This window comes from Dama dama, chromosome 15 (genome assembly GCF_033118175.1).
Source record: "Dama dama isolate Ldn47 chromosome 15, ASM3311817v1, whole genome shotgun sequence".
Lineage (NCBI taxonomy): Eukaryota > Metazoa > Chordata > Mammalia > Artiodactyla > Cervidae > Dama > Dama dama.
The window spans coordinates 82,255,921-82,280,133 of NC_083695.1; the positions used below are offsets into that span (position 1 = coordinate 82,255,921).

The window sequence follows — 24,213 nt, forward strand, 5'->3', positions numbered from 1 at the left end:
CACCACCGAGTCTCGGACACAGCATGTTTTTACACGTCAGTCCAGAGTTCTGCCTGGCTGCGTTGAATACAATGCTAAAATGCTTTGTTGCACTAGAAACCAGAAGAAAGGTGCTGTCTATCGGGACGGCATCTCTCAGGGCAGGAAACCAGGCTGGGCCAGACTCCCTCGATACCACACAGCCCTGGAGTGACAGCTGATGGAAGTTCAGCAGCTTCTTGGTTACTTGTACCCTCTTCCACCTAGAAGGGCTGCGGCACCGGCTCCCAGCCACCTCCCCCAGCCTCGCCATCCTGACCTGCGGGAGTGAACAGGCTGGACACGAGGCAGCCACACACACACTCAGACTGTCTCAGTTCCAGGAGACCACACAGACGCTTGCGGGCACACGTCTTCCAGCCCAACACGATTCTGGTCTTAGCGCAGCAATTCTCAAAGTGAAGTCTGGGGACCCTGGCAAACTCAGAGAGCCTTTTAGGTGTTCTTGAGTCAAAACTATTTTCCCAGCCATGCTGAGTCTTGGTTTATCCTTCTGATTCTCATCTTCTCTCGAAGAGTACCGTGGCGTTTTCCAGAGGCCAGAGGTGACATGCAATACTGAAATCGTCTGAATGCCGTAGCAGATAGAAGAATCCAGGTGTCCTCTCAGACACTAGATTTCTGAAAGTGTAAAACGATGTCACCCTTCTCCCTGAATTTTTTTTTGTTTTGCAAATGTAAGGATTTTTAAAAAATAAAACTATGTTCTGTTATTTATGGTAACCTGTAATGGGTATCTTGGTTTTTATCGTTTTATCACTTTACCATTATCTTGGTAATGGGTATCTGTTTTTAAATGAAGTAATAAATACATAAACACTTTTCCAGCTTTGACTCCCAATACGGTAAGCATAGATAGATTTGGCCCATATATACAAAAGCCCTTTGGGATCCTCAGTAATTTTAAGAATATAAAGGAGTTCTGAAACCAAAAGTTTGAAAACCACTGTCCTAATGAGAACTGAATTACTGGGTTGGCCAGAAAGTTCTTTCAGGGTTTCCCCCCCTCCCCCCGAAACATCGTGTGCAAAACTGAACATTTTGGCCAACACAATATATTTAATGAGGGGGCATTTATGCCTTATCAAGATCCCAAGGTCTCTTATTTAAAATTTTTGCTTTAAAATGAATAAATAAAGAGTTAGAAACAAAATCACCGGCAATATCCGACTCCACACACCCTGAGCGGGTGGTTTTCAGGAGACACATGCATCGCACCAGAGACAGGCAGACAGAGGACAGAACCCTGGCTCTGCAGCCCCTTGGGCCCTCTGGGCTCTGGTTCCAGTGACACCACTTGGAAATCTGCAGAAGCTGCTCAAGATCACGCCCCCTCCTCTGTGAACCAGGGAGGAGGACGTCAGCCCCCACTTCCAGGGTGGTGGAGTGCCCAGTACAGTGCCTGGCGCACTGCGAATGTCACATAAATGTCACCCTCTTCGTCACCACCTTCATCACCATCACTGTCACCCACACATTCCTGCAATAACGTCCCTGGCTCTGCAGATTCTGAGCCCCTGAGTCTTGCACGAGCCATCCCGTGCCTGGCAGGGGCTTGCTTCCTGACAGGAGGATCAGATGAATCATGGCACAGAACCACACAGACGAGAGAAAGGGTCGGATTCAGCGGCACTGAGTCAGTGACTGCCCTTTGCTGGATGCCTTGCATCCCTGACTCAGACACAAGTACCTCTAAGGACACTTTATTCACGGTTCCTCTGGGTCACTGAAGCAGCACGTGCCCAGAGAGGCTGCCAGGGGCACCCCCACTGCCCATTCAGTTTAAACAATAGTGAATCTAGGACTCCAGGCCCAACAAACTCGTGGCCAGCTCCATCCGCATCTCAGTGGGTATCTTTGTATGGTGATAATTGTCTCTTCTAGACAGAAGCGTTCTTGAGATGACACATGCTCCAAACACCTCTGGACTCTGTCAACCCCCACCTCCGCTTTTCCCTAATGGTACCAACTGAAAAGATGGTGATGTATCAATATGAAGCTGAGCAGCATAGCTTCATGTAACAGTGTTGGAATTTCCACGTGCCGTTTAATGCTGTGGGTGCATAAAAGTGTAAAGCAGTAAAAATCTACCCTTTCCACCCACAAATCCTACTTTAAAGGTCTCCGTCTGCTGATGGAGCAGGGATGGGGTGGGAAATGTTGCATTTGGAATCTTACACTTCCTTTGTCCTCTATGATCAAAATGTGTGGAAAGCGTGAGGGAGGGAGAAAGGAAAAAAATTTATTGAGTGTTTGCTCTGTTAGGTGGCAGGCTCTGTGCTGACGCCTTTGCTTAGATATTGCATTTAACCCTTATGGCTGCCCTGTGAAGATGGAGTCATTACCTCCATTTATAGACGCAAAACTGAGGCCATAAGCTGTTCATGTCCTTGAACCAGCAGAACCCAGATGAGAGACCAGGGCCGCCTCACTCACAAACACACTGACAGCTTACTGGGGAAGGGGGAAAAAAGTTCCAACTCCAGCTTGGTGGCACTTTTCACATTGATGGTTCTTTAAATGCTTGTTTTTTGTGTTTTTTTTTTTTTTTTATGCAACATTTTCTGCATAATTAATTGCTTTCGGAAATCACAGAGCCAATTTCCCATTCACTGAGCTGGAAATGCCTCGTAGAAATGCAAATGCCAACCTGACGGTAGGATATCTAAGTTGGGGTAGTGCCTGAGTGGGGGTCTGGGGTGTCCTTGGGTGGAGTGGGACTCCAAGTGTAGGCGTGAGAGCCACCTGGTGCGAGGCGGGGTGGGGGGGTGGACTTGCCTGCACAAAATGAGATGGTTCTGGGTCACAGGCTAAGGGAACCAGTGTCAGTTACAAACCGTGCATGATCAAAAGAAGTCTTATGTCCTGTGGAGGCCGGGATGGGAGGGAACAGCCTCAGCTTAAGGGCCCAGTATGCCAGCCAAAACGGGTACCCGTGGACCCCAAAGGTTGTCTGTCTGGATAATGGGGAAGTCCCTAGGAATACTAGGACCTCTCTTTCCCCCAACTGTTTGCTCCATGGATAAAACACATGTGAAAAAAAGAATGCTATGAAATGGAAGCATCCCCTTCTGAAAGACCCCAAAAAAACATAAAAAATAGAGAGACTCCAAAATCTGTATGTTGGGTTTAGATTTAGACTTAACAGGGGAGCTAGGTGACCCTGTCTGGGAACTTCATGGGCCCTAATACCTGAAAAGGTCACTGGACATAGCAGAAGAGTCCCCTTGGAAGAGCAACAACCTGCACAAAGCAGCAGAGGGGACCGACTGGGATCTGAGACGAAACGGTCTGAAATCTAGGGTCCCAGAGCTCCCTGCAAGTCCCCCACCCACCTCCATTTCATCACTTCTCACCCACCACATGTTTTATCAGCATTGCATTCAAGATGCAAGCCACAGCATGGAGGTTTTCCTATGATTCATGAACTGGCCAGAGGGCAAGGAGAACATGTGTAGGAAGACCAACACTTGGATGACCCCAACTTGGGGACAAAACCATGGATTGTTTAGAGCCGGCTGTTACTCTGTGACAGCAGAGAATTCATCTCCCCTGAGATACACAGCCAAGTCCCTGGTATCTGCTGCCCAGGGGAAGGTGAGGGTCAAGGACTCAAAACTCCAGCGAGAGTTCAGCAAGGAGTTACGGAGGGAGCCTAAGCAACCAGGTGAGTGGGAACTCCTGGGTAACAGTCACGTGACTTACACACCTGGGACCCTCAGGTCAGACAGACTGCGCTCAGTGAATGTACCCGAGTAAGCACCTGAGTTAATACAAATAATAAGAAAATCAGTGTGGTCTGGAAAGATTTTTTTCCTATTTGTAGAAATAACTCTTGCTATCAGTAAGCTGTCACAGAGAAACCACTCTACAATAAGCAATGAGTGCTCAAAAGGAAATTAGATAAAGTAAGAACTTAATGAGCATGTATTACCTGAGGAGTGCTTTTTTTTTTTAATGTTTCAGATGATGCCAAGAGGCTGTGATGAACATTATGTCCTAAGCTCTGTGAAAACTGTCTTTAAAACCAATGCTGTCTTAGTTACTGAGCGTCGAGATCCAGAGGCTGGCCGGGATGATCATTCTGCCTGTCTGGAACGAAAGGTAGTAAGGCTGAACAATGTAAGAACATTGCATTCTTGTCGTGAAAGACAATCGTTTGGAAAGAATGACAGCAAACAGGTTTCGGAGTGAGCAAGACCAGTCTGATATCCAGTTCCTCCACGCGGGCTGGGATCATGGAAACCAGTGCCTCTCATCATTAAAACCCAGCAAATGAGTTGTTGCTCCCACGTCTTCCTCAAATCCACAGCCCAGGGCCTCTATCCCATTTCTACCACTGCTGGTCTCTCCCATGCCGCTCATCCTTTCAGCCCTATTCAGACGGCAGCTTCTCCGGGAAACTTTGCTGACCCCCCAGGCCAAGGCCCAGTTGGCTATTCTTATCTCTGCCCTCCCATAGAACTTTGTGTCTTCCTGACCACAGACTCTCACACCAGGCTGAAATAACTATTTGCACCCCTCTTCTTTTTTGCATGGCTGGTTAGAAACTAGGTCTTTACTCCTGGCACAGTAACTGCAGACCAGCTGGATGGATGGACGGATGGACAGACAGATGGATGACAGGATGGATGGGCAGACGAGGGATGGATGGATGGGTAATTGGAGGAAGGGAGAGATATATGTATGGATGGATAGATGGACAGGTAGATTTCCTATATGCTAAATCCATTCTGAATTCTCCTCTTCCACCCTCTATACCTTTGAATGACACAACAAGGCTCACCCCACTTTTATTCCTAAGAATCTGATCTCCCTCAGCTCCGCTGAGGTCTTTTGTTGGTTCTCCAACTCTCCAACTTCCTGCCTCTGTAAGGCCTTTACAGATACTTTTTACCATAAACCTGATGTTCTGCAGGTTCAGTCTTTGGCCTGTTTCTCTTCTCAGCCACTTTCTCTGGGGAATAAATTCTATCATATTTACACCCTCAAGGACTTCTATATTGATGATCCTCAAATCTATCCCTATATCCAACCTCCTTCTCTGACCCTCCCTCAGATTTTAAGTTGATTCATTCAGCAAATACTAAGTATAGAATACTGTTTAGGCACAGTTTTAGGTATTTGGGATATATCATAGTTCGAGAACCCTAACTGTGGAAGTTACATTATAGTGGAAAAAAGAGGCAAACAGTAAAACAAATAAATAAATTATATAGTATGTTAGAAGCTGATAAGTGCTTGAAAAAAAGGAGAACACGCTAAGGGGAGAGAGCAAGGACTTACAGGTTAAATAAGGTGACCAGTGTGAACTCATTAAAATGAGATTTCAGGAGACTTGGAGGTGATGGAGTCTGTCTGAGAGCATCTGGGGAAAGAGTGGGCCAGCAGAGACAACAGCCGGAGCAAAGGTTAGAGGTGGACACGCCTAGTGCATTTGAGGACCAGCAAAGGGACCAGAGTATCTAAAACAGATGAGGCAGAACCAGGGGAGCCAGAGAAGAGGCCAGATAGGTAAGGGCAAGGGGACAGTTCATGTTGGACTCTGAGATCATTAGAAGGACTGTGCTTTCATCTCTGAGTGCCTGGCTGTATGAACCTTCCACTTCCATGTGGATGGAAGCGTGCACTGTGGACCCCATTTCATTTCCCTGAGCCTGGTACTCTCCCCTCCCTCTTGTTGCGGACACTGCCTACGGTGGCTTCCACTGGGCTAGAGGACATGGGCCCTCTGGCTGGTCTAGGGATGGGTACACAAGCCAAACAAGGTTAAAGTCTGTGACTGGGATTTTTCCAAGAGGTTTCAGTGGGGGAAGCCCACTCTTTGACCATGAGGTGACAAGATAAGCACCTCTTGTATGGGGTGGGGAGAAGGAAGCGGAGCCCCTGAGCTGGGCAGGCGCAGGGAGGGCCTGGCTGGGGATAGCCAGAGAGCTGAGTAAATCTGGACAGGCATTTTTCAGCAACAGGCTCCAGCAGGAACAGACAAATGGCTTCACACCCGCCTCTGCCAAAGGAGAGATAAGGAGAGAGATAGGAGACGACAAGACAGAGAAAGTTGTAGTGGGTTTCCGCTTGATTCACAGCTCAGGTTACCCCTGTGAGACAGGGGCATGGCAGGCTCAGACCCTGCTTAGCTGGTGTCAAGTGGATGTGCCGGCTTGGGGGTGGAGATCTGGAAGGTCCACCAGGAAGTGTGCTCCTCCCCACCATTCAGCAGATGCTGGGAGGAGACATCCTTGCTCTCTGCTTGATGAATCTGTACACATACAGCTTTCCCCGACCCCATGGGAGTCCCAGGGGGGCTCCAGCCTGGAGACTGGGTGGCAGGCAGCTCGCGCAGGTGGGGCACCTTAAAAAATGAGCCATTCCAGCACCCTGCATCGCTAAAGACACCCATGTAATCATTTGAAATGAAAACTGCTCAAGTGAACTGGAAAATGTTTTACTTGTGTTTTCTCATATTCCTGAACCTTTCTTTCCATGGTTCAAAAGTTTGCATTGTCTAATTGCTGATTTCCATTTGTGAATTTATCAGCGTAAAATAAAATTAAGTGCCAAATTAATCTCCCTTTCCAGTTTTAGGCATTAATTATCCTCTGAGCCATTTTCTCCTGCGCTTGCCACATGTCAGGACAAGCCTGGAGATCGCGTGATGTTGAATCTAGTTTTCAACTCAGGAAGGTAGCCCAAATAGCAGAGGATGTCCTTGCTCTTTAAAAATTGCAGTTTACTATGCAAAACAGCTTTGATTCCAAGCAAAGGAAATACATTCCTCCCCTTTTAAAGATATATTAGCACTGTCAGACCAAGTAAGTCACTGGAGAAGACATTTGCTGCATGGTCTTGACATGTTTCCCCAGTTGTCCCAGTTAACACATTAACAACAACATATTTCCTCTAAGTATAACAGGGTCAGCCTCAGTGTGGAAAATGTGGTGTTGGCTAGGGTAGAATTTTGAAAGTTATATATGCTGTTCCTCTGGAGCTGTACCAAAGGAGACCTTCATGGTTCTGCTAAAAAAGCAAAGCAAAACAAAACAACCAGGCCTCCAGGATACAGTTATAGGATCCTTAGTTCCTGGGGAAAGGTAAAAACATATATACTTGGTCACTTGGTCAAATAGAAACTATGGGGAGGCAGAGACTGGGTACCGAGTTGTTTTTGTTTAGTTGCTAAGTTGTACCTGGCACTTATGCAACTCCATGGACTATAGCCTGCCAGGTCCACGGAATTTCCTAGGCAAGAATACTGGAGTGGGTTGCCATTTCCTTCTCCAGGAGATCTTTCCAACCCAGGGATTGAAAACCAGTCTCCTGCACTGGCAGTGTGTGTATATGTAAAGTCGCTTCAGTCATGTCCAACTGTTTGTGACCCTATGACTCTCTGTGACCCCACCAGGCTCCTCTGTCCATGGGACTCTCCAGGCAAGAATACTGGAGTGGATTGCCATGCCCTCCTCCTGGGGACCTTCCCAATGCAGGGATCGAACCTGCGTCTTTTATGTCTCCTGCATTGGCCAACTCATTCTTTACCACTAGCGCCACCTAGAAAGCCCCTGCATTGGCAAAGAAGCAAGTCAATCTTGGAGGAGGTGTAGCCAAGAAAGCCTTGGAGACAGAGGGCCCTGATCCCTTTCCTTTTAAAATTCGATGTTATCAGAATCTGTTGAAAAGGTATGCAATACCCTTGACCATGCACTGTTGAAGCCTTAAAAAAGCAATATGGAACAATATGGATGAACCTGAAGGACATTATGTTAAGTGAAATAAAACAGTCACAGAAGGACAAATACTGCATCATTCCACTTCACACGAGGTATCTAAAATCATCAAACTCACAGAAGCAAAGAATAGAACTGCCTGCTGCCAGGAACTAGCGGGAGGGGAAGCAGGTAGTTTCTGATCAGTGGGAACAAAAGTTCAATTATACAAGAGGAGTAAGTTCTAGAGTTCTACTGTACAATATTTTGCCTGTAGACAATTCCATATTGCACACTTAAAAACCTGTTAAAGAGAGTAGATTTCATATTAAGCATTCTTAACACAATAAAACTTCAAGAAAAAAAGGAAAATGTTAAGTACAACACTCAATCCCACCTAGGATGCACCGCCAGGCAAGGAAGAGTCTGAGATACTGTGTGTTCAGGCTGCAGGGCTGGGTCTGATGGGAATCCCCTAGGACCCAGCCCCCACGACAAAACATCACACTTTGGGAAATAGTGGCTGCAGACTGAGTATGAACTAAGAGTTGTTGGTCTGCACCCAAGGATGTGGTACCTGAGCTGCTGCTGCTGCTGCTGCTGCTAAGTCGCTTCAGTCGTGTCTGACTCTGTGCGACCCCATAGACGGCAGCCCACCAGGCTCCCCCGTCCCTGGGATTCTCCAGGCAAGAACACTGGAGTGGGTTGCCATTTCCTTCTCCAATGCATGAAAGTGAAAAGTGAAAGTGAAGTCACTCAGTCATGTCCAACTCTTAGTGACCCCATGGACTGTAGCCTACCAGGCTCCTCTGTCCATGGGATTTTCCAGGCAAGAGTCCTGGAGTGGGTTGCCACTGCCTTCTCTGGCCTGAGCTGCAGGTGCAGAATGACCAAGAAGGGCACAGCCACCAAACCACCAAGCACCCTCCAGGCTGTTCACAACAGCGACACCATGTGGCGGCTGCTAGAGTCACAGGTCAGGAGGGCTGGTGTGGCCTCCGGCTCCCTCTTTGCCTGGTGTTGGTAGCAGAACAAGTTCTGGCACATAAGTCTATAATTTGTAGATGAAAACAGGAGGGGGCTTGCTCAAGAGGAAGATGCTAGTCCTTTTGGTAATGAAGAACAGCGAAGGTGCCTGAGTGATTAATTAGAAAAATTAAAGAGCTATGAACATATTTGTTTGTAGCACCCAATAACCTCAGATATGCAGATGACACCACCCTTATGGCAGAAAGTGAAGAAGAACTAAAGAGCCTCTTGATCAAAGTGAAAGAGAAGGGTGGAAAAGTTGGCTTAAAGCTCAACATTCAGAAAACTAAGATCATGGCATCTGGTCCCATCACTTCATGGCAAATAGATGGGGAAACAATGGAAACAGTGGCTGACTTTATTTTTCTGGGCTCCCAAATCACTGCAGATGGTGACTGCAGCCATGAAATTAAAAGATGCTTGCTCCTTGGAAGAAAAGTTATGACCTATCTAGACAGCATATTAAATAGCAGAGACATTACTTTATTAACAAAGGTCTGTCTAGTCAAAGCTTTGGCTTTTCCAATAGTCATGTATGGATGTGAGAGTTGGACTATAATGAAAGCTGAGCGCCGAAGAATTGATGCTTTTGAACTGTGGTGTTGGAGAAGACTCTTGAGAGTCCCTTAGACTGCAAGGAGATTCAACCAGCCTATCTTAAAGGAAATCAATCCTGAATATTCATTGGAAGGACTGAAGCTGAAGCAGAAGCTCCAATACTTTGGCCACCTGATACGAAGAACTGACTCATCTGAAAAGACCCTGATGCTGGAAGAGACTGAAGGCGGGAGGAGCAGGGGACGACAGAGGATGAGACGGTTGGATGGCATCACTGACTCAATGGACATGAGTTTGAGTAAATTCCGGGAGTTAGTGATGGACAGGGAGGCCTGGCGTGCTGTAGTCCATGGGGTCACAAAGAGTCGGACATGACTGAGCGACTGGACTGAGCCAGGGTCCAAGTGCTGAGTTACTTAGTATGTCAGAGCTTGGGGGGAAGGAGGAGAGTCGCAAATTTAAATTTTGTACATATAACCAGGTGCATCAAAGATAAAGGAATCGGCTCCCTTTAGGATCAAACCCAGTCCTGACATCCTGCCAGGCACTAAGGAAGGCAACCAGAGAAAACTGGCGAGGGAGACACTGTGCTTCAGGGTAAGACCTGGAGGCTGTTACATTTCATCACCCCCTTCCTGCTACTATCTCCGAGTTTGTTTTTCTGCAGACAAGCTTAGAGGACTAAACAGTCAAGTGCTCGCCTCTCCCTTACCACCCCAAGAGGAAAGAAATCTGTCGGCTTCTCTAAAAGGGGAAGGCAAAAAAGGAAAATAAAGTCAAAAGGAAACGCTGAAGTTGCGTCTCCTCTGTTTGAAGACATAAGGCCGGAGAGGCAGGTTTTGTGCAGAGGCACTGCTGGACCCTGGGGAAGGAAACCTGTGTGTTTCGAGTTGGAAAACATTAAGTGCAGGGAAGTTTTAATGAGCTTCAGCAGCTCTTTGATAATGGCTGATGCTGAGAAGGCAACGGAGCATTGGAAAGGCGAGCTTTCAAAGAATATGCTTTTTAGGAAGCGATTTCCCCTTTTGTCATCCCTTCCCTTTGGGGATACTCACATTGGGCCTTTCGCCATCCCACTGGGGGTACCTCCCTTCCTCTGATGGATCTAGGTCAGAGCTACTTTAACACTGTAGCTACTTTAACATGAATCCCCCTCCGCCAAAGCCCCAGCTGCTGCTGTGGGTAGTAGTAACTACAAGGGCTTCACTGAGATGGATCGAGCAGGGATGCAATAAAAGGCATAAAATTAAAGACAAGATTAATAAAACCTGATGAAAGAAAACACTGCCAGCCTACCTAGCAGCTTAAATTACATTTACCACATGCGACAGGGAGGGGGTAATCATGAGTAATAAGTCTAGGCTCGGCTCGGGAAAGAAAATCTGATCTAAATAACGACAGGTAACACCAGGGGAAGTCACTGATTCACCTGCCTAGAGAGGACTCAAGACGGGGTATAAAAGCCATCAATCACACTGAGGCCAGTATCACTTGGTAGGGCCCCCGACAGTCTAGGATCTAGATTCCCAAATAGCCCAGAGCCAGAAACGCGGCAGATGCACAAAAGCGGCTTCTGGTTGTCACTTCCAGTCCAGTCCAACTTCGGCCCGCTGCCTGGTGGCTGCTGTCACCGCAGCCTGACCTTGGGAGTGACCAGGCACAGTCAGTTCTAAGGTGGGGGCTGTCCAGCTGTCCCCTGTTCCTTGTTCCTCCATCAGCTGAAGTCACTCTGTGCCCCCGGGGCTGCCACAATGCCCAAGGTCCCTGGAGCCAACCTGGTCCCTACACAGCACCCAAACCATCCCCCTACCTGCAGACTCCTGACTCCTCCTCGGAACACTCCCAAAGTTCCCAAACTTCTTGCTGTTTCTCACTGCAGCTTAGCAGGGAAGCAATCTGATTTGACTAGTTCTCACCAATCCTCCAAAGAGTCTCTCTTTTTATAGAGCAGGCCAAGTGATGCAAACGAACCCTCAGAATGGGCTTTCAGGCTGCACCGGGGGTGTCAGGAACCCCCTCTGGACCTCTCGACAGAAGAGGAGGGAAGGCTCCATCACCATGCTCTCTCACCCCTCCCAGCCGTGGCCCAGGGGACAGAGGGCTGACTCACTGCTCCATCCCCTCCCCTTACAGCAGTCTCCCATCTCCAGGCCTCCTGGCTTGATCAGTGAAAAGGTAACATCTGCAGACAGGGACGGCTGTAGCTGGCTTCCAACCAAGGAAAACCCTGGAAAGTCCTGCTCTTAGCAGAGGGTTCCTTCTGCTCAAAGGGCCCAGGAACGTGGGTTTTGGGTGCAGGGTCTTCAGGTGATAATCTTTAGATTTGCAGCTCCCCGGTATTCTAATTCCAGGCGAAGCTGCCGCGGCTTCTCCCTTGGTCTGGACCCTCACCACACTCAGTGGTAAAGAACTCGCCTGCCAATGCAGGGGACATAAGAGACGTGGGTTCGATCCCTGGGTGGGGAAGATCCCCTGAAGGAGGGCCTGGCAACCCACTCCAGTATTCTTGCCTGGAGAATCTCCATGGACAGAGGGGCCTGGCGGGCTACAGTCCATGGGGGTCACAAAGAGTCGGACAGGACAGATGTGACTTCGCACTAGAGAGTTTCTCAGAATCCCTGGATGATTGGTTTCCCTAGGTTATGGCTGCAAGGAGGTCCTGCCTCTTCCTCAGGACCCTTGGAGCACAGCCATCCCTGATCACAGCCCTCAGCTAGGAGGGTCTCAATGAAACAGGGGTGACTGGTGAGGAAGAGTCACACTGCCTGAACACCTGACTTTCACAACAAGCTCAGTCATCTGAGTTCTTCCTCACAGAGATTCCATCTTGGAAAAAAAATGGAGACACTACTTCCAGAAAGTCTTCAGCATGAGGGGGGTTCTAAGGATAACAAGCACTTTTATTTTCCTTTGGTCACTATCAGAGCTAGTCTAAGGAAAGAATGGGACTCCATTCTATCAGAAGAAAACTTAAAATGCCCAGAACGTTCACTCACCAGAATCCTCCCAACTATCAGACAGACTCTTCTCTGTCTTCTGCTCCTGAGAAAGGGGAATCTTAGAAGAACACAAGCACATAGTCACACCTTCACCTACTTGCCCACCCGTGAAATTTGTCAAGCGCGTGGGATTTTGTCAACGACGGTATTTGAAGACTCCTGACTCTGCCCCGGGGGCAGAGTACAGGTGCTGTCCGGTGATGCCCGCCTGCATCTCTAACCTGACATCCACTCTGTGCTCTGAATGCAGCACCAGCATTGCCTCAGGCTGCAAAGACTCGAGTCTCTGCTAATCAAAATCTACTCGCTTCCATCAGCAATGAATTCAACCAGAAGTTCTGGAAGGACACACATCACATTGTCGACAGTGACGGCTAGGAGCAAGTGAGAACAGAAAGAAAAGAAACCTTTCCTTTCTTTCTACTTAACTCCCTACAGCTTTTTTTGCTTTAAAAAAAAAAAATACACATAGAATATATTCCTGGAGTCCCTGAAACATTAAAATAAATGTATACATGGCCAAAAAGGAAAAGCAAGTGCCTGTTTTCAACAACACAGCCCAGACTCTGCCAGGTCTCTGATCGGGGCTGAGATCCGGAAGCGTGGAAAGCATCTATTCTCAGACAGGTCGATGATCAAATGGCCCAGAACAGACCTAGGCCTTCTGGAAGTTCTCCTCTTCAGGGCTGGACACAGCTCCACCCTCTTGCTGCTTTCTTCCAGCTTTGTGATCTTGATGCAAAGAGCCCCTATATTTCCACCAGCCCTCATCCCACTGACTTAACCCTTTTTGACCCCTGGCAGCTCTCAGTTCTAGCAGTAGGGGCACAAGCCTTCAAGCTCACCTGACCTCAGGTGACTCTCTGAACTTACTGAGCATAGTCCTATTTCCCTCATTCCCTTATTCTCAGATTAAAGATGGAAACCTTCCTGAGTGCAAGAGCCTGATGCCTGATCAGTTTCTGAAGAACCTTGGACTGGAGGCAGAGGTCAGCTTTGGCCCCATCCATCCCAACCACTCCCCTTTCCCACCCCACGCAGAAATTCAGAAAACAGAAAGCAGGCCACTGAAGCCGCAAAAAGGTTCTCTCTGCCACCTCATTCAACACGCAGCTGCCAGCGCACTTACCTGCAGATGTAATTGGTCTTGCAAGAGTCCTGCAAGTTCAAACAGTTGGGTTTCTCCCTCTCCTCGTAGGAGCACACGGGCACGATGGTCTGCCGCCTCCGCTCCGTGCAGGCGATGTCCCGGCAGGAGCAGAAGAGCATCCCATAGCTGTGCTTGGCCGGGACCTTGTCGAAGAACTGCCGGAGGGCCTTGTGGCACTTGCGCCGGTTGCAGACGTCGTTGGACATGCTGGTGGTGCAGGGGGTGATGTAGGCCGACCTGTACTTCTTGCAGGTGTCGTCCAGGTTGCAGGCCTTGGCGGCATCCAGGCAGTTGTTCCCTTTCGAGATGTGCTCCACTGCAGAAAGGAGAGAGAGGCAGGCCATGACCACAGGGCTAGGTGCCGGCGCGGCTCGCACAGGTCTCTGCTTTCAGTGCGATCTGGCCTCTCACCACCTGGCAGGCCTGGCAGCTCTCATCAGCTCTGTGTTTTGAAGCTAATAACTTAATGAGTTTGTGACAATGAGGAAGCATCAGGGGCACAGAGGCCAGGAGCCCACGGCGGCACTCCAGCTCCTAGCATTGTCTCAGAGGTATAATTAGGAGGTATTGAGTGAGGCCGAAGGAGCTCAGACACCTGCCTGCCTGGGTCTAAACAAGGCAACAGGAGGACAAGTTTCCAGCTCCAGGCTGGTAAACTGAAATTAGGATAAAAGAAAAAAGCAGCAAATTATATACTTGTTTATTATATAGTATATAAAATGATATGCTGAATGTAAGTATAATTGCCATGCGATCCTCCAGGAATATAATTATGTAATAAATGCACATAGTACATGCTAATTACTATATGATTACAGAGTAATTGCATGGTTATTTGAGCCCAGAAGACAAAATATTATGCCAGCTCTCTAAACAGGAAGAAGCAACTACATCGAAGCTGTATTTAAGTTTGAGCTCACAGGCCACTGGAAGGAAACCAGAATAAATTACATAAAAATTTGCAAACCTCAATTACCATTTAACTTACCACAAAGAAAATGTGGGATCTATGAGTACTGAGGTTGCAGATTAGAAAAATTCAGTTAGTATTTTGGATAGAATTTCAATGGGCTTACAAACCATAGGCCTTAGGAATCTCAAAAAAACATATGTTGCTTTCTGCCCAAGCCCTCTGTGCTCAGGCTTTCAGAGAAACCAGGGCTGTCCATGGCCAGGAGGTCTGCTGTGAGGCTGGAGAGAGATCACAGAGGAGGTGGGGCTCACTGGGGTGGCTGGGTGGGCTGGCAGGGCCAAGTCCAATGGGCAAAGTTAAAAGATGAATGGACAAGGGAAATGAAGCCCATTTCCCACATTATAGGTCTTACCAAAGAGAGGGGGAAGTGATGGAAAAACCTCCGAGAGCCAAGTTATATATAATATGGCCCATGGAAAATTGATAATTAGGTGCAGCAATGACCCTCCAGGGACAGCTAGGAGGCAACAGACAGACACCACACAACTGTGGGATTCAAACCCCAGGAAGTTCCTGCTCAGGCCTCAGCCCCTTCTTGGGTTCTGAAACCCCCTTTCATTCTCTCTATGTTCCCCGTGGACGGGGACCATGAGGGCGTTTGAGAATTAGCACGAGAGGAAAGAGAGTTCAACTGGATTGGATGGGACTGAAAGATAGGACAGTGCATTTAGTATCCATATAAAGGGCACATGGAATATTTTTCTACCTTAAAGAAAGAAGGAAATATGCCATATACAACAACATGGATGAGCCTTAAGGACATGATACTAAGTGAGATAAGCCAGTCACAGGAGGACAGTATCCTTTATGGCTCTGCATCTGCAAGGCATCTAAAACTCTCAGACTCATAGAAGCAGAAAGTTGAATGATAGTTATTGCTATTCAACAGTACAAATGATAGTTACTGCTACTCAATAGTACAAATGGTAGTTACTCCCCATTTCCTCCCTTGTTTCAGCAAGAGAGGAAATGAGGAGTTGTTATTCAAGAAGTATAAAGTTTCAGTGATGCAAGATGAATAAGTTCTAGAGATCTGCTATACAACATCATGCTTACAGTTAACAATACTGTATTGTGTACTTAAAATCTAAGTGGCATTATTGCACTCTTTTTAATGGCTGAGTAATATTCCAATGTGCATATAAGCCACTTTTTCTTTATCCATTGATCTGTCCATGTACACTTAGGTTGCTTCCATGTCTTGATTAATGTAAATAGTGCTTCAGTAAACATAGGGGTGCATATATCTTTTCAAATGATAGTTTCATCTGAGTATATGCCCAGGAGTGGGACTGCTGAAGCATACGGCAGCTCTAGTTTTAGTTTTTTTTAGGAACTTCCATACTGTTATCCATAATGACTGCACCAATTTACATTTCCATCAACAGTGGAAGAGGGTTCCCTTTTCTTTACATCCTCTCCAGCATTTGCTATTTGTAGACTTTTTAATGATGGCAATTCTGTCTGATGTGAGGTGATACCTCATTATAGTTATGATTTGCATTTCTCTTAATAATGAGCATCTTTTCATGCATCTATTGGTCATCTGTGTTTTTTTTTTTTTTTTGGATAAAGGTCTATTTAGGTCTTCTGCCCACTGGTACCTAAAAATTATCATACTAAGTGAACTAAGTCAGAAAGAGAAAGACAAATACCATATGATATCACTTCTATGTGGAATCTAAAATACAATACAAATCAACATATCTATGAAAGAATAACAGACTCAGAGATATAGAGAACAGACCTGTGGTTGCCAAGGGGGAGTGGGGTTAGGGGAGAGACAATATGGGAGTTTGGGATGAGCAAAGGCAAACTATTACATATAGAACAGATAAACAAGGTCCTACCATATAGCACAGGGAACTACATTCAGTATCCTATGACAAACCATGATGGAGAAGAATGGGAAAGAATGTATATCTGTGCATGGCTAAGTAACTTCTCTGTATAGAAGAAACTGATACAACATTGTAAATCAACACTGTAAATCAATAAAATTAAAAAAAGAAATGTGTTAAGAATGTAGTGTGAGTCGCTCAGTCAAGTCTGACTCTTTGTGACCCCATGGACTGTAGCCCACCAGGCTCCTCTGGCCCTGGGATTTTCCAGGCAAGAATGCTGGAGTGTGTTGCCATTTCCTTCTCTAGGGGATCTTCCCGACCCAGATCAAACCCAAGTCTCCTGCATCGCAGGCACATCCTTTACCACATGAGCCACCAGGATTTCATGTTAAATGTTCTGCTACAGTAAAGCAAGATTCTATACAAGACAAGAACAGACGCAATAAGTCCAACATTTCAGGGAATGAAAAATTCTCCTTGGTCTACTGATGGTGTGCCTCACTTTAAGAAAGAACTATGTGTAAATATCTGAAATCACAAAAATATACCCCGGCACTACCAGCAGAACTTTATGATGCCCCAGGTTCATGTTTCTCTCCATGACGCGCGCATTCAACAATTTAACGCGCAAGGCAATAAACGAGACCCTCAGCCCTTCTTCGGTGAGCCGAGCAGGAAGCCAGCAGCTGCGCACACATCCTGCTGGTTTAACAAGCACACCTGGGGCCTTCTCTCCACATCGTCATCTTCCCAAAGTGGCTTCGCTCCTGCGCCTCTGTTTTCACACGCGGGCACTTCAGGACCCGAGGAGTGAAATATGCACCACGTGCCCTAACAGACCCCCAGGGCCTCCACCAGGCCCTGGTGACACTTCTAGCTTTCTCCTCTTTTGAGAGGTGGTGCTGTTGGGCCCACTGGCAGCGTTGATTGATAATCCTGAAGGACTACAATTGTAGATTTCTTTTATTTATTTTCATTTAAGGCTGTCTGGGTCTTCATCGCTGTGCCTGGGTTTTCTCTAGTTGTGGCAAGTGGGGACACACTCTAGTTGAGTCACGTGTGCTCTAGAGTGCGTGAGCTCAGTAACTGTGGGGCTTAGCTGCTCCACGGCATCTGAAATCTTCCTAGACCAGGGATCTAACCCCCTAGGTCCCCTGCATCGGCAGGCAGTTTCTTAACCACTGGACTACCAAAGGAAGTCCTGGAGATTTCTAAGTTATGCATTTTGGAATGATGATAAAGGAATATGACCAAACTCTGGATCATCCGGATAAGGCCCTTAAAGCTAGTTGCTAAGTCGTGCCCCACTCTGTGACCCCATGGACTGCAGCACGCCAGGCTTCCCTGTCTTTCACTATCTCCCAGAGTTTGCTCAAACTAATGTCCATTGAATCAGCAATGCCATCTAACCATTTCATCCTTTGTTGCCCTCTTCTCTTCCTGACCTCAATTTTTCCCAGCATCAGCGTCTTTCTCTTCGCATCAGGTGGATATTGGTGTGCAATTTCACCACCTACATTTTTACTTTCATTAGTGTTCAATGGTAGTTTATGATCTCTGGCTAAAATGAAAGGAATATAGGCACATAGCTGGACTTAATACTTACATGATGTACCCAGGGACATAGGAACAAGCAGTTCATGTAAGTTCAAATGGAGAAAAATGACAGAAAAATTAAGTCATCATATGGCACCCAGTAATGTAGGCCTGTCAAACTCAAACCAATCAATACATGTTGAAACAGAGAATTACATCCAAACTGTAAGCACTAATTTAGTTTCAGCAGACAATATCATTTCTCATATTAAATTTATATTATCAGCTCACATTTCATAGCTTTTAATGTTTTGTTAATACTTAATTTATGTATTGTCTTTACAGTTGTATAATTTGTACGTGTTGTCTTTACAGTTTGTATAAAAGCAAAGAATAAGAGTTGATGGTTTTATGTTTATAAACTTCAAATAAAATTATAATGAAAATAATTAAACTTAACACACAAGGTCCAGAAAATTTAGTTCTCTCTGGCAGTTCTCCATATAATACAGTTTTTAAAAACTGGCCAGGAAAAAAGCTCTTTGACATGGGTTTTGGCAGTGATTTTTGGGGTATGACACAACCAATAACAACAAAAAATAAACAAAATGAATTATACTAAACTAGAAAGCTTTTGCACAGCAAAGAAAACCATCAACAGAATGAAAAGGTGACTTATGGAATGGGAGAAGAGAAAACACTTGCAAATCATGTTCTGATATGGAGTCAATTTCCAAAATATGTAAAGAATTTACATGATTCAAATCACCAAAGTAACAACAATAATAATAATAACCCAAGTTAAAAAATGGGCAAAGGATCTGAAGAGACATTCTTCCAAAGAAGATATATGAAAGGCCAACAGGTCCATGAAAAGATGCTGATTGGTAGGGAAATGAAAATCAAACTACAATGAGATATCACCTCAGGTCTGTTAGAACAACTTTCATCAAGAGGTAAGAGAACTTGTCAGAAAGACAAGAGATAATAAGTGCTGGTGAGATGGTGGAGAAAAGAGAAGCCTTGTGCACAGTTGGTGGGACTGTAAACTGTACAGTCACTACAGAAAACATAGAAAACAGTATAAAGGTTGCTCAAAAAATTAAAAATAGAGCTAACATTCTCACATGACGGCAAGCTATCATATGATCCAGCCATTCCACTCCTGGGTATATATCCATTGGAAACAAAATCACTTTGTCAAAGAAATATCTGCACTCATGTTCACTAAAGCATCATTTACAATAGTCAAGTGTTCATCAAGGAACAAACAGATAACGAAAATGTGGTGTATGTATTCAATGGAACCCTATCCAGCCATAAAAGGAAGGAAATACTGCCATTTGCAACAGCACAGGTGAACTTGGAGAACATTATGCTGAGTACAATAAGTCCGACAGAGACAAATATTGTCTGATCACATTTATATGTGAAATCCAAAGAAAAGTTTTGCATGAAGTGGGAATAGGATGAATCATTTTATGTCCAAACCAATCGCTCATAGTTCACTCCGTTTAGCACCTGGCATGCTTCAGCCTCACTTTGAGGTGATTCTGTTTTCATTGATAAATAATACTGCTAGAACACCATCTCCTTATCATTATTTCAGACAGATTCCAGAATGCACAACCTGGCACATTAAGATAGGCAACAGGCCACTAACTGATTTCCAGCTTACAAGTAAATGAGTGACTTTTTGCTTCTAATTCTCATTCACACAAAACATTCTCATAACCCTTCCCAAATTGATACATGAAGCCAGTATTACCCAAATAATAGAATCTAATGGGAAAAAAAGAAGAAAATTACAGGCAAATATTTCTTAGAAAAGAGCACAGAAAACAACAACATTAAATAAACTGGTAAGTTAGATTTCACTAAGTTAAAAGCTCATCAAAAGACACTTAATTTCTTAAGAAATGAAGAAAACAAGACAAATCACAGACTAGAAGAAAATATTTGCAAAACATGTATCTGACAGAGGACAAATATCTAAAACATTTGCATGCATGCTCTTTATAACCCCATGGACTGTAGCCTGCCAGACTCCTCTGTCCATGGGATTTCCCAGGAAAGAATACTGGAATGGGTTGACGTTTCCTTCTCCAAGGAATCTTTGCAACACAGGGATCCAGCCCATGTCTCCTGCAGGGGCGATTGGCAGGGGGATTCTTTACCATTGAGCTACCTGAGAAGCCCAACATAAAAAACAACCCAATTGAAAAATTGGTTTTTCTTCATAAAAGAAGTTGTATGAACGGTCAGTAAGCACATAAAAAATTTAAACATCATTAGTTATCAGCGAAATGCAAATTACAACCACTATGTTGGTGGTTAAAATTTAAATCTGACAACTCCAAATGTTTACAAAGATGTGGAGCTCCTGGAATCTCATACATTCCAACAGGAAGGTAAAATCATCCATTCACTTGGGAAAATTGGGTGCAGATTTTTATAAAATTACACATATACCTACCCTATAACTCAGCATTTCCACTTTTAGGTATTCGTTCAAGAAAATGAGGATATATGTCCATAAAAATATTTGGACAAGAATATGACAGCACTTTATTGATAATAACCAAAGACTAGAAACAGGTCATGTATCCATCAGTAAGAAAATGCCTAGCAAACTGTAGTCTATCCACATAATGGAATAGCAGTCAGAAATAAGAACAGATGAACTATTTATACACACAATGGCATTGGATGAATCTCAGAAACACTGTTCTAAGGGGGAGGGGGGGAAGCTTTACAAAAAAAAAGTACACGTTGAATAATTTTGGGTTGGCCAAAAAGTTCATTTGGATTCTTTTCAAAACATCTTTTTAGCCACCTCAACATATACTTGAAGTTCTGGAAAAGGAAAAATTAATTTATGATGGAAAAATAATCTGAAGAGTGGTTGCTTCTAGGGGATGGAGGTGGGGGCTCACTGGAAAAATGGAAGAGGAACTTTCTCTGGAGTGACGGTAATATTCTCTTAGTAGAAATTTGGGTCAAAACTCAGAGAATAGGACACAAAGTCTGTACATACAGAAATTTTACCTTAAAGTGAAAAGAAATAAATATTAAGAACTGGATGATGGTAAATATCCTGAAGCATTTAGGGGAAGCATATTGATATCTGCATTTTTAAAACTCTGATGAACTGCTAGATGCACAGAAGGATGGGTGGATGGATACTTACAGAGCAACTACACTCAAATGTAAAGGTAGCTTCTAGAAGGCGGCTTGATGTAAAACTTTTTCCACTTGAATGTGTTTGAAAATGTTCAAACAAAACATTGAAAAAAGTTGATTCACGTATATACCTTATTCTTTAAAAAAAAAAAGTCTCACATGCACAGAATATGGAAAACAACAACCCTGAGCACCAAAAACTTTCACCTCCCTCTTAAGAGTCCTCACAAATTCACTGCCAGCTCTCTCTCAGAGACCCTGCTACAATGAAGTTCACAATAAGCAGAGGTGAAATCACAGGACACAGAAGGTAGAAGTGAGTTTTCACTTGGGAGGGAAGATTGATGCCCCATTTGTATTAAATGCATTCCCCATTGCACAACAGTGTGACCTCAAAGACTTGAGGGCAGAGGGAGAAGTGGCCAGAAGACATGGATTTAGGGCACTGAGTCACACCCAACACCCATCCACTCACACACGGGGGGCGGAGGCGCAGGCGCGCGCCTGGTTTACGAGCTGCGCACGCGCACCTTGTCGCCTGTGTGGGAGGGCTTCCGAATAGCTTTACCGTAACTGACTGCCATCCTCTCCACAGCTCATTTCAGAGCTCAGCATTAAAATGCCGCTACCCACCCCCCCCCTCCTCCAGCTCTATCCCCCTCCATCTGCTGTTATTCATTCTTTAACTCGGTAGAATGTCTGGGATGCTGTCTGAATGGGAAGCATTCTCAGAATGAAGGCTGTTTACTAGAAATTCTTTCTTCTGGGGGAGGGCGTGTGCGTGTGGGTTTGGCGGGCTAAAGAACTCTCTCCAGCACCTGCCGGGCACTGTGTGATGGAGAGGCCCGTTACCCAGCTTTTCCTTTCAAAGTTACACATCACCACGCTGTTACTTTGCAGGTTTACATATTGCTTTCTCTGTCATATTCTAAGCTTTTCTGGCTGTGATCACATCTAATGTGACTTGTTTCCTATTTTCTTGGGAGGTATAACCTTCACAGCAACTGGAGGGCCAGTTCCCAGACCATGGAATAAAAAGATGTTGCCAAAGGAGCAATGAATTCAGAGTCAGGGGGTTGAAACATGGTCCAGTTATCTGAGTGCTTTTCCTGAGTGGACCTCGGTTTCCCCATTTGTAAGATGATATAGCTAAGGTCTCTTCAAGCCTCAAAGTTTTTGATTTGATGATTATAATATAAATTGCCTTTTCTGATTATAGCATCAAGTATTTAGGAAACAACTTGATCAGGGATGGAGCGTAAAAAACGAAAACCAAAACCAAGCCAGCTCTTGACCTCTCAGCTGTTTGCTGCTCCAAAGAGTACACGAACCAACGATTTTCACCCCGACCTTCAGACGGAGCAAATGTAAAGGGTCCCTCCAATATAGGGAGGTGTGGAGGTGTCAAGGATGAATTACGCACTGGGAGAGGCTTTCCCATTCTAAATTCCTCTGGCGCAAGGATCTGCCTTTATCCCAAGTACAATCCTCACACTGTCCCAAATCAAAGAGGCTATCGCTGTGGCTGGCAGCCCTTCATTATTTACACTTAGAAAACGCCACCATTATTGGCAAATGCTCGGGCCAGCAAACCAGTCAAAATGATTCAGGATGAAACACAGATGCAAGGATCTAGAAATCATTTCTATAGGTTATGAGGTGGAATAGAACAGTAACTATATTAAAATTTGCATGGCTTGCATGAAGATGCATTTTTATTAAGCAGAAAGTCCACAAGACACAGTGAAAGACTGTTGTTTACAAATGCTTGCCAATTTCCGGGTATCTTTCTGCCCTTCTTTTTAAGGCTGCAGAATTGAATTCACAACCAGTTTCCTCTTTCTTTCTGCCTTGATTAATCACCATGTTAACCTAACTACTGTTCTTCTCCTAATAGGCTCCCTCTAACGTGTTATCCCAGCAAATAAAATATACGTAAAAAGCTCCAAGATCTTCACAGGGGTAGAACAGGCTTTTCTGGAAGCTCACATTGACAGTCTGGTCTTCTACTGTCCACGTGGATCAGATGGCAAATCTGATCGTACAGGCTGTGACCCTTGTAATCGATCCTACAAGAGCTTGGCCTTTTCCAGCTGGGGTGCTAAAAATTACATTTAAAAGGCAATGTTGGCTCTTTGGAGCCCATTTTGTCATTCATACACTGTTTCAGACATATTGTATTACACAATGATGAATTTCCTCCTTGCCCTGTTTTTTCACACCTTCCACAACAACATTAAGCCTCAAGTCATATCCAAGAACTCTCTCTAGGGTTCACAGTGACTGAATTATTCTGAATATCTATGAATTTGGAAATAATAATTCTGCCTGGTGAAGACAGTGCCCTGTATTAACCATGAGTCTCGCACCTGCCCCACGCTCACTCACTCCAAGTTCACCCATTAGAGCTTCTGTTTCCATAAAGAACATACTGTGGCCCACACCCCCTGCACTATCCATATCTTAAAAAATTAGATGCCTCCTATAAGTGGTGTGTAAGTAAGTCACATGCTTGCTGCTGCAAAATGATTAATAGTGCTGTCTCAGCAAATGGGATCATTACATTTTTAATTAACCTTTCCAACCTCCTCCACCTTTTCCTTTTGTTACACATTGGATCTCTGAAGTTTTCTACTTGTTTACGTTCAACTAGGTTTGAAACAAAGGCATGAAAAATGATAGCAGAAGATGTAGGAGCTGGTGCCCAGGTGAGGTGCCTGGTGAGGTGAAGTGCCTCATTGTACATGGGACCCGGGGACAGGCACTCGGAACTTGATGGCTGGGTTCCCATCTAATTTTTGTTTTGGCAGCTTAGCGTTATTTAATGGCCTTGGCTACCAGGAAACTGGCTTTTTAAAATCTCTTTCAACCTAATTATAATTACTGTGTATAAATCATACAATGATCAATTATAAAAATCTCGGGTTCATAAATATTTAACTTAGCATTTAAATCCACACTGCAGGAGTGCATGGAAATTCCAAGCCCATCTCTTTGCAAACAACTGCTTTATTACAGTTCCAATGCCAATTACTGAGAATTGAACCAAGTCTGTGTTGCAGCACACTCGGGCACATATTTGAGCATAATGCCTTTCCGTGTATTAAGATGGCACAATTTAGTTATTTCTAAAATATGCATGCCTCTCATTAAAAAGATACTTGCAAAGTCTTCTACTGCCATCTTTTAATTCCTCAAG

General features: G+C 45.0%; 1 protein-coding gene across 1 annotated transcript in view; it reads right to left on the reverse strand.

The window, feature by feature from the left end:
- Nucleotides 1-24,213, reverse strand: part of GFRA1 (GDNF family receptor alpha 1) — a 224,154-nt gene that overhangs the window by 54,292 nt on the left and 145,649 nt on the right. The window contains exon 5 of the mRNA XM_061162737.1: nt 13,458-13,794. Coding sequence (XP_061018720.1) covers nt 13,458-13,794 — 337 coding nt within the window. The remainder of the gene's footprint in view (nt 1-13,457; nt 13,795-24,213) is intronic.